Source organism: Zalophus californianus, chromosome 3 (assembly GCF_009762305.2).
Source record: "Zalophus californianus isolate mZalCal1 chromosome 3, mZalCal1.pri.v2, whole genome shotgun sequence".
Classification (NCBI taxonomy): domain Eukaryota; kingdom Metazoa; phylum Chordata; class Mammalia; order Carnivora; family Otariidae; genus Zalophus; species Zalophus californianus.
The window spans coordinates 79,043,724-79,055,472 of NC_045597.1; the positions used below are offsets into that span (position 1 = coordinate 79,043,724).

Consider the following 11,749-nt stretch of genomic DNA (forward strand, 5'->3'; position numbering starts at 1 on the left):
TAAATCGGTGTCTTCCCCCAAATAGGAGGGTAACCATGGCTCTTCTCAAAAATCAAAATCAAAATCGGTTTAAATTACTTTATGACTGACAGAACTCAAGTCTATCTAGTCTGAATGAATAAAAAAAATCTAAGGATTTGGGGTAAACTTCAGAGAAGAGGCACCAGATATGGGTTCTGGGCTGATCTCTGCCACCTGGTGATGGGCTTTGCAACAGAGACACCAATTCCACGGAACTATTACATTTAAAAGGCTGCTTCTGTTATGTACAAGATAAAATGACCGCAATCTGACTGAAAATCACTGCTAGCACCTATTTTTTCATTTTGGAATATACGTTTTCCATTTCCTACTGTAACAGACTATGGTAATTTAGACTCACTACACACTGGCCATACTCTAGAAACTTCAAGATGGGAACCTAAGGGAGCCACAAAAGATGTGGCTTCAGCTCTACTTTATAGCTAACAGCTAGTATTTACTGTTTCTTACAGGTCAGGCCTCTGGAAATACTTAATCGCCACAATCCCATGGGCTGTCCTCGCCATTTTACAAATAAAAACAAACAGATTCAAGTAACTTGCCCAAGGCTGCAGAGCTCCTGGTGCAAAAATGTTTAGGCCAGCTGGTCTTAACCACGACGCATACGGACTCTCCAGATACTCAGATACAAGCCAGTCCCCGGCACCAGTAACACCACATATCAATAGCCTCTATTTACTCAACTTCACCATATCCCTGGCTCTGCTCCCAGACCCTAAGATTCCTCTTTCATCCATTTTTAGACCTTCAAGGTAATCCTCTCCACCTTTACCCTAAGTGCTAACCCTTGTTTCCTCTGTACTGGTTCCTATCTTCCAAATGCGCTATTCTCCCTATTTTTCAAACATAAAAAGCCCTCACCGTGGCACCCATTCTTTTTATGTCGCTGTACCTTGCTGTAGGCAGGCCTATTTCTTCGAGCACACACAGCATCTTCAACTTGCCTCAGCTCATGCTATTCCAAAATGCCACCTCACCCTCGTTCTAACCGCAGGCAACAGTCCAGGCCACAAACTTGCCCTCTATTTCATCCCAGGGCTTTCTCACTCTGCCCCATTTGGGTTTAAACATATACCAGCCTCCACTACTCAGCATAAACCCCAAATACTACATTAAACCCTGTTCCCATGCCTTCATAAATTTTCACACTCCAGTTGATTGCACACATGTATTTAACAATACAATTTTACAAAGGATGCTAAGAGCACTTTTCTTCGTATTTTACAGAAAGACCAGAAACATATGGACTTTCTTTAATATCCATATCGTACGTAACACAGCCAAATCTAATTCCTAGATAGACGCATTACAATTTGCTTAGACTTTGAAGGCTTAATGGCAATGATGAGGGGAAGAAAAGGAATTTATTTTACATAACAATGAAAAATAATTCAAGAAATAGTAAATAAAATTTAATATGGTCTCAGGCGCGCTGAAGGAGGTGGTGCCCGATTTGGAGGTGTGATTGCTATATCCAGATAGTCTCCTATTTGGAACTTCTGCGACTGCAGGGTCATGGAGTCATCAGTCCCCTTCCTCCCAGACATGGTGCTGCCAATCTCCTTTACTCTGCAGAAAAGGAGACCCAACTGTTAACGGATCACAAGTCAATGAAACTAAATACGCACTGCAAAGTAAACACGGGACTGGATTTGCTCCATTATGTTATGGCACGGTTAAAAATTAATTACTACATTAAGCTACATCAGATATTAATAAAATTTACATTCCCCCCCACCAAAGAGATTCATTAAAAGGGGAGAGGTTATCCCTATCAATTAAAACATATAAAAACCAAAGTGATTATAGGAATTAAAAATTAAAAGTTACCTACCGATAGCCAGGCCTTTTAGGATCTGTAAAAACAATTGCAAAATTGAAGTGTGTGCCCTTCTTTCTAGCTTCTGGGTAGACTTCTTTTACTAAACTAGTCAACTCTTTCAAAGTTGCATCCATCCTGAATTTTTTAAAAAGAAAACATTACATTTGATTAATCGACAATATAACAATAATATTGACATATAATGAGTTAATTATGTGTGTCTGAATTGTGACCTGTTAGAATTGTGGCTGTCAAGGTCTTATACTTGAGTTAATTTTATTTTTTATTTATCTTTTTAAGAGTTTATTTTTAAGTAATCCGACACAACATGGGGCTCATACTCACAACACTGAGGTCGAGTCGTATGCTCTACCTGAGCCAGCCAGGCGCCCCTATACTTGATTTTAAAGCAGCTAATAATCCTATCTGCCCCCATAAACTCCCCTTACCAGCCTCAATGATTGAAATGATGAATTATAAAGTCAGACTATTAGTGATAAAAGGGACATCAGGGATGGGCGCCAAGTGGGTGCAGCCACTCTGGAAAACAGTATGGAGGTTCCTCAAAAAATTGAAAATAGAGCTACCCTACGACCCAGCAAGTGCACTACTGGGTATTTACCCCAAAGATACAAATGTGGTGATCCGAAGGGGCACCTGCACCCCAATGTTTATAGCAGCAATGTCCATAATAGCCAAACTATGGAAAGAGCCCAGATGTCCATCAACAGATGGATAAAGAAAATGTGGTGTGTGTACACACACACACACACACACACACACACACACACACACAATGGAATATTACACAGCCCTCAAAAAGGGAAATCTTGCCATTTGCAACAACATGGATGAACTAGAGGGTATTATGCTAAGCAAAATAAGTCAATTAAAGGAAGACAATTATTATATGATCTCACAGATATGCGGAATTTAAGAAACGAGGCAGAGGATCATAGGGGAAAAGAGGAAAAAATGAAACAAGATGAAACCAGAGAGGGAGGGAGACAAACCATAAGAAACTCTTAATCTCAGGAAACAAACTGAGGGTTGCTTGAGGGAAGGGGTGTGGGGGGATGGGGTGGCTGGGTGATGGACATTGGGGAGAGTATGTGTTGTGGGGAGCGCTGTGTTATGTAAGACTGATGAATCACAGACCTGTACCCCTGAAACAAATAATACATTATATGTCAATAATAAAAAAAGAAAAAAAGATAAATAAATAAATACACCAATCCAAAAAAAAAAAGAGGAGACTTCAGGGATTACATCTGCTACCTTTTGTTGCTATGTAACATCTTACTGGCCTAGTGATTTACTTCTTTAAGAGTAACTAGTCCAAATTAATCCACACTATTAAAATAATTTTATTTCCATATTTCTAAAGCATGTACTTTTCCACATTTCGTCATGTCTAAAGTTGGAATGCATCTTAGAATCAGTGATAGGAAAACATTTTCATTAAGATGTATTTTTTCTAAAGATGGAATCTTAAGAGTTTTACAGCAGATAGAGCCGCAAGACCAATGAAACATGAAATTTTCTTTAGGACTAAGCATAGGTTCCTTTCACAATACATATTCTTGTCCTGCAAATATTTATTTGAACTCAGAACTTAAAACAGACTTTTGAGTTAACATGGCACAACCTGGAAAAATCTTTCGAAATATGAGCATCTTGGAAATCGTTAACAAACCCTAACTGTAAATTTTATAGTTTTCTTTCATGACAACTGGAAGAATGAAATGGATGATGTGGAACTGAAACAACTTTGCCTATAGGGGGCTATAAAATGAAAACAAAGGACACCAGATACTCTTTGAAGAGCCTTCCCCCCCAAACATGCCCTGGCTCTCTCCTAGTACCATCAGAACTAACACCACTGGGGCATCTAGGTGGCTCAGTGGATTGAGCATCTGACTTGATCTCAGCTTGGGTCTTGTGTTCAAGCCCTGCATTGGGCTCCACACTGGGTGGGAGCCTACTTAAAGAAAAATAACAAAAAAAACCTCCCATCACCCACTTCATTGCTCAGGCCATAAACCCGTAAGCACTGTTAAGTTCCTCCCATCTTTATCCTGTTGTTTCTACCTCCCAAATACAGATCATATCATTTTCTCCATTCCCCACCATCACTGATTTCTACCTCATTATTTAACTGCCTTTGACTCATCTCCATCTCAGTTTTTAAAAAGTTTCTGTATAAAACTTATGTCAAAGTGACACCTGTCCCCACCACCAGGAGAGGAGACCAACCACCTGGAGGATAGCAAACAGCACAACAATGCCTTCCACCAGGAGCAGCAATCCCAATCCCAGGATATCAACCCACTGCATTAGTTTGCAGGTGCTGGGGTTGCCAAGACAGACACAACTCACAGAGACAATGGAGGGAACGATGCTTTACTTGCACTGGGAAAAGACAGCACGAGATCTGCTTCATAAAGAGTGCAGGTCTTACCCTGTAGCTGATGCCCAGATAGTCTGCATGCACCCTTCTTGTGCTGCAGGTAAAAGACCTCTGAGAACAGACACTGCAGGTCAGGTGCCATACAATGGCACACAGGCAGAACAAAGAACACATCAAACCCAGAAAAGGGAAAGATACTCCCAAAGACATCTGCCCAGCACAGGATTTGAGGGCTCTTTATCTCTTTGCAAAAAAAAACCCAAACCAAAAAAACCTTTCCAGGCCACAGGTTGCTCTTATGTGGCCATGCAAGGAAGAAGTGAGAAGCTGTGCATAACTGCCTTTCTTCACTTGACACATTTCCATATTATTTAAAGAGGGGGGAAAGCCACATGCAAAAATGTAATAAATTATATCCCAAATCTCACCAACCAGTAATAACCAGTGATGTTAACATCACTGTAGGTATCTTTTTATGTATACACAATGCTACAGAAAAAAAATCTTAAGATTATCAAGCATTATTATACATACTGAAGTTATAATACAAAACTATAATTCATGTTTCAAATATTATATATTTTTTAAATAAAATTTGCGTTTACTTAAGTTTAACAGAAGAAAAAACAAAATTGAAGGAATTATAAAATTTCAAATAAAGGTTCAGTTACCCCTATCACCTCCTAATTTTGTAACTTTTTATTTACTCTGTCAGAGTTCTATTCTGCAACAATTCCCTGGGCTATTTTTTTTTTTATTTATTTGAGAGAGAGACAGCGAGAGAGGGAACACAAGCAGGGGGAGGGGGAGTGGGAGAGGGAGAAGCAGGCTTCCCGCGGAGCAGGGAGCCTGATGCGGGACTCGATCCCAGGACCCCGGGATCATGACCTGAGCCAAAGGCAGGCACTTCATGGCTGAACCACCCAGGCGCCCCTCCCCGGGCTATTTTAACCTTTGTCCCGATGAAGTCTGAGGCAAGACGGATTTTTTTTTTTTTTTATTTAACCTGATCTTCTGATGTTAATTATTCCACATCAGTTATCCCCTGGTCCACCTACATATTTACGATGTATACCAGAAAGCGTTCTTTCTTCCTTTCTAAAAATACTTTCCATATTGTCATCTTGTTCCTAACAAACTTGGGGAATTTGGTTTACATCTGCTACCAGCTTGACAGTGAAATCTCCTACAAGCTTCCAACCTGAAGTCCATCTCCCTAGACCAACAGGTGGGGGTGCCAGTGCTGCTTTCTGACCACTAGTCCAAAGCTAGAGGACATGGATGAGGAACGCAAGCGCTCTCCTGGGACTGAAGTCTTTGCTGTGAGGCTTAGTTTTGTGTGTCAGTTTGGCAAAGCTACAACCTGTTATTCAATCACACTAACGAAGGTGTTACTAGAAGGTATTTTGTGTATGTGGTCAAAGTCTATAACCAGTTGGCTTTAAATACAAATTATCCTAGACAATCTGAGTCAGCCTCATTCAATCAATCTGAGTAGGCCTGATTCAATTAGTTGAAAAGGACTTACGAGCAGAGCAGAGGCTTCCCTGAACAAATTCAGGCTGCTGTGGGCAGTCTTAGCTCTTGCTTAAGAGTTCCAGCCTGGCCCTCCCTTAGAGCTCGCCCCATAGATTGGGGACTTAGGTGTCTAGACAGCCCTCAGAATTATGTAAGCCAATTCTCTGTAATAAATCTCTTCATATAGATCTCCTACTGATTCCATTTTTCTAGCTGAACCCTGATACAGCTACCTAGGTAATTCTCTTTCAATAACCTGTTCAATGACCACCCAAGCATAGGAGACTGACCACTCCTGTGGTGTCTGGCTTGTTCCCCCAACTTCATACCGTGCCTTGAACTTTGGCAAACTCAACTCACTTCTGCTAGGCTCCTCCGGACTCCATTCCTTTTTCTCTGACTTATTTCCTGCCTACTTAGTCCCTCAATCTACTTCTACAAATGGAGAATTCCCAAGATTTGTTGACTATCTTCCTTCAGTACTGCTTCTGGAAAAGGGGGCAGGGCTCTGTGCTGTCACACCAACCACTCAGTCTTTTAGAATCTTTGTCTTTTGCCATCATTTTGAGATAAAACATAAGGCTATCTTTCTTTATTTGGTTGCAGTTCAGGGATAGGACAATTTAGGGCAGAATTTTTCTGCAATTTTCTTCTGGATTAGGAGTAGAGGATCTCTGGAACAATCTCACTCTGCCATCTTCACCCTAAAGTCTTAATTATAATTAGTATGTATTCATCTGCTTTCTCCATTAGACTGAGCCTACTGCAGGGAGGGGCGGTACCTTCTTTACTTCATACCCTCAGATTCTAAGCACAGCACCTGGCAAATAGGAACTCTTACTGCTGGAAGAAGTATATAATTTAATCTCTGAACAGAGGTTTTCATCAATACATTAGTAACAGTTCTTCCTCATAAGTTACATCAAACTTCCTGGAACTTTATCCTGGAATGATGCACTAAAATCATACTACATAAATTTAACAAGTACCTACAAAAGACAAATAAGGTCTCAATCTTTAAAGAATCGAGTTCTACTATGCTGGACTCGCAGTTTAAATTTACACACCCTTCTGGGACTATAAGATGGTGCAGCTGTTGTGAAAACCAGTTTGGCAGTTCCTCAAAAAGTTAAAACATATAATAACGACATGATCCAGCAATCCCATCTTTAGGTATATACCCAAAAGAACTGAAATCAAGGACTCAAAACAGATACTTGTATACCCAGGTTCATAGCAGTGTCACAAAGCCAAAAAATGGAAACTCAAGTACCTACCAACAGAAAAGTAGACAGACAAAATGTGGTATATTGATACACTGAATATTCAGCCATAAAAAAGAATGAAGTTGTGTTACATGCAACAAGATGGATGAACCTTGTAAATATTATACTGAGTGAAATAAGCCAGACACAACAAATACGTATGAGTCCACTATACAAGTAGACACAAATATCTAGAATAGGCAAATCCATATAAACTAGATTAGAGTCTATCAGGAATGGGGAGTTATTGCTTGAGTACAGAACTTCTGCGGGGGGGGGGGGCGGGGAGAAAAAGTTTTGGTAATAGGTAATGGTTGCACAATGTGAATATAATTGACGCAACTGAATCACAGACTTAAGAAATCACAATGGCAAATGTAATGTTATATATATATCTTTACCACAAGACTTATTTTTAAAACTATTAACCTTTTACTGCTACTAAACAGTCATTATGATGTCAAACTAAAGAAATACATGCAGCTCTAAAGATATGCTTGCAATATGTAATGGCCCTAGACAGACTTGGGGGTACAGAGGGTACACCTAAGAGATAAACATTCAGGGGCAAGCCATACAGGAAACACACATCAAAAGCTTTTCCATTAAGCACCAGATCAGAAATCAATTGGTTTTTGATTTTTTAATGTTTAGCACCCAAGGCTTAATATTACACAGAAATGCTCTTGAGGATAAATATCCCATGATTTTCATTTATTTGACTATGAGCCCCTTAAGGGCAGCTACTGCATTTTATTTATCTGCATATTATATTTGTACCAATCAGCCACAACAGTGATAGCAATCTTGGGTGAGTCAATTCTTCACAACCCAAAACTTGGAACATTAAACCTAACAGTATTACAAGATGGGCGAATCCCCTTTTACCTAACAGCTAAAACCTCTAACTTTCTGAGAGGTGGGCCCAAAGACCCCGAGCGAGAGAAAGCAAAACCAAGGAGGGTATTTCTTCACTGGCACAGGGCATTACTTAATGTTAATACCTGACCCCCCCCCCCCCCACGCCACGACCCCGCGACCCCCCTTGCTCTCACCAAGTGTAGATCTGCAGCTCGCTGGACGGTACATTTCCGCGGGAAAACTCGTCCATTCGGTGGTGACGGCCGTTATTGGTGGTGAAAACACGCAGCAGCAGCGGGCACGTCTGGGAGCGAGAGGAGGAAAAGGAAGGACAGAAGTTAAAGAAAGCGGCTGCGAGTCCGGAGCTCCTTTCCCCTCTGGAGACGCCGCGGCCTCCGAGTCGCCCGGGGAGCAAAACACCGCCGCCTTCCGCACACAGGCCGCGCTCTCCGCCCCGCCGGGCCCACCTCCACCTCTTTTCGGACCCCATACTTTCTCCCGATCGATCGGTTTCTCCGGCTCCTTCTTAATTTCCTCCTGGGTAACGCGCGACTCCACCGCCATCTTCCTCCTACGGCCCGCGAGACGCTCGCTCTGACCTCCGACCCCTGCAGCGAGCATGAGAACGAATTCTCTCGCGAGGAGAAGCTCGAGGCTTTATAGAAGACCGGAGAGGAGGGGCGGGGCGTTTGTTGGAGCAGGCGCAGTTCATTGTGCGACGCGTGAGCCCGGGCCCGGCCGCGCCGTGGTTTGCGTCCTCAGAAAAAGGCGGGCGTTGGCGTCCGGGGGGCGGAGTTTCTGAGGGATGCTCTCCTTGGTGGGTCTTTGGTGGCCTAGGAACTGATCTTCTGCAATGTTCACAGGCCAAACGAGCTTGAGGTGGCATTTTTTCCGCACGTAATGAATAAGTTAAGCACTCTTAAGAGTAGTACAGGAGGTAAGTGAGTAGGCAAAAACATGACTTTATTAGCAAAGTATCGAACTCTTTAATAAAGGAATAACAAGTTGTGAAATGGACCCTTGTATGTGGACCCCTGAGTGAAAACAGAAGAGGCTCTGCAAAGCTGAGGGGAAGACAGAATGCCTTGTAGTAAGTGCTCACGAAATAATTAGTGATCTGTACTGGGGAAAAGTGAATTGGATTCTTCGCACACCACAGCGGAGCAAAGACCCAAATGAGAACAACAAAACTAGAACTTTGTGGATATAACATCGTAAACTATCTTCATGATCAATGGATTGGAGCACCAAGAAAAAAAATTAATAAATAAAAAGCAAATCCCAGGATTAAAAAGAAAAGGAATACATGATATAAAAAGCACTAACCAGGAATACGTGATATAAAAATTGCTACTTTATACAGTAGAACAGAGATGGAGAGCACTGGGGATGATGAGCAGATATTAAGAGGAGTCCAGAGTTCTCCAGGTGATGGGGAGCCATTTAAGTTTTTAAGTTTTTTATCTTGTTTCTGAGCAGGAAAATGACATGAGAAGAGTTATCCTTCAGGGAAACATTAGATATCTTTGACATTGTGTGTGAAAGACTCAGGATGTAGGCTCTTAGTCTCAGTTCTAACATTAGCCACCCATATGACAGTAAAAGGCACTTATGTTCTCTTTGAATTATTGTCATTTATAATTGTTTATTAAAGTTTCCCAAGTACCAGCAACCAGAAACATGAGCCAGGAACTGTGAAAACCAAGATGAATAGGACACTTTTGCAAGTGGAGGAGGCTGCCCAGTACCTGGAGTCCTAGCAAGAGCACACCTAATTCTAATAATTGAGTTTTAATTTTCACAGTGTGTTTCTGGTACGAGACCAAAGTGCTATGGGAGTTCCAAAACTGGGATGGTTATGTCTGCCTGGGTGAAGGCAGTGGGATGGGGAAGCTGTTTGGTGAAGTTCTTAGGCTTTAAGGGATTGATAGGAAAAGAGGTATTTGGTCATTGTTACAAAGTCACCCCAAAGTCCCGCTGCATGCTAATTAGATGTGGTTTGTATGTGCCCCACCATTTCTGCATACATTTTATATTTTCCCCATCTTCTTTTTCACAGTGACTGCTAGCTTTTTGATTGTTTGGGGTATTTTGTTTGTTTTGTTTTGTTGAATCTTCAACTATTTTTAAGGGGAAATATTGTTAAGCAATAATCAACAGATGATACACTCTCATGTTGAGCCGCTTTGCGGGCAGAGGAAATATTCCTAATAAGGCTATCGGGCCCAATGAGAAACTGAGAGCATCAGATGTAGAAACTCTTTCCAGTAAAGCCAACTTCATTTCTTTCTAAAAATAAATAAATAAATAAATAAAAAGCACTAACCAGAAAAGACTTATAAATTTGACTAGATTTAAATTGAAAAAAAAAACACACACACACAAAACCTGACCTTCAAAATACATCATAAAGTAAGAAACACGTAAACCACAGAGTGGGAAAAAATATCTCTGATTGACAGAAGTCAGTGTCCAGGATATATAAAGAAAAGGACAGACATCCCAATAGAAAATGGGTAAAATAATTGAATAAGTGCTTCTAAAATGAAGAAATCCAAATGGCCAATAAACATATAAGGTGCTCAAACTCATTGCTAACCAGGAAATGCACTAAAACCATAGTGATTGGCTTTAATTGCTTGGTTTGTAACAAACTATACTCACTAGCTTGGCAAAAATTAGAAACTGACAACATTTGTTGGTAGACTAATGAGAATTTTCTAATACTTGTGGTGAATGCACAAACTGGTATACCCACTTTGGAAAGGAGTTTAGGATTATTTAGTAAAGTTGAAGATATGTATACTTTAGATCTAACAATCCCAGTGCTTGGTATATACCCTAGAGAAGATCTTGCTCAAGTGTATCCAGAGACATTACAAGAATATTCTTAGCAGTTTTGTAAGAACAAAAAGCTCGAAACAACCCCAATTCCATCATGAAGACAATAGTTCAATGAATCGTGGTGTACTATACAGAAACAAAAGTACCAAACAGCAACGGAATAAAAACGAACAAACTACAGCTACATGAAATTACAACTATGTGAAACAACGTGAATATACTGTATGAATCCATTTTTATAACATTCAAAAGCAGGCAATACTAAACTATACTGTTCAGGATGCATTCCCAGGTGATAAGACTATAAAAAGAAAAGTGATGAAGTAATTATCACAAAAGTCATAATCGTAATTACCTCTAAGAAAAGAAGACTGATGAGGGTGGGGGAGCGCAAAGGAGGTGTTTCTGGAGTGTTGGCAACATTCTTTTACCTCTGTGGTGGTTATGCGGTTTTTTATTTTAAATCATTCTTTAAACAGTGTATGTTTTACACTCTTCTGTATGAATGCTATATCTTGCTATTTAAAAAAAAGCCCCCCCCCGCAGGAATGCCTATCAATTGATAAAAAAATACAATCCATTAGAAAAGTGGGCAGAAGTCATGATAGGCATTTCATGGAAGAGAAAACACAATTACGTATAAACATATGAAAAGATGCCCAATCTCATGAATAATCATAGAAATGCACATTTAAACCACAACAAGGTAACATTTCACTCAGATTGGCCAAAATGTAAAAATCTAACAAGTATGGGCAAAGATATGGAGAAAATGGAATTCCTATGGACCACTCTCATCCACTGTGGAAATACTGGTGTTATCTAGAGAGACTGGATGTGTGCACACCTTAGGACCCAGTTATTCCACTCATATTTGTACACCCAGAGAAATTGCTACACATGAGCCCCAGGCAACATGTTGAACAATGTTCAAACATTTATTCTTTTTTTTTAAGATTTTATTTATTTATTTGACAGAGAGAGACA

The 11,749-nt window shown here is 40.5% G+C and overlaps 1 protein-coding gene across 2 annotated transcripts; it reads right to left on the minus strand.

The window, feature by feature from the left end:
• Positions 1–1,196: 1,196 nt before the first annotated feature.
• Positions 1,197–8,725, minus strand: SAP18 (Sin3A associated protein 18). 2 transcript variants are annotated; one of them, XM_027591424.1, is made up of 4 exons: positions 8,411–8,725; positions 8,113–8,222; positions 1,877–1,999; positions 1,197–1,611 (listed from the first exon to the last, which is right to left on the minus strand). In XM_027591424.1, the coding sequence occupies exons 1-4, from the start codon at positions 8,537–8,539 to the stop codon at positions 1,455–1,457; spliced, it is 519 nt and encodes a 172-aa protein (XP_027447225.1). In that variant the 5' UTR covers positions 8,540–8,725; the 3' UTR covers positions 1,197–1,454. The 2 variants fall into 2 exon arrangements, with proteins under 2 accessions (XP_027447225.1, XP_027447224.1); XM_027591423.1 differs by lacking the exon at positions 8,411–8,725 and having other exon boundaries at positions 8,113–8,408.
• Between the last annotated feature and the right edge of the window lie 3,024 nt (positions 8,726–11,749).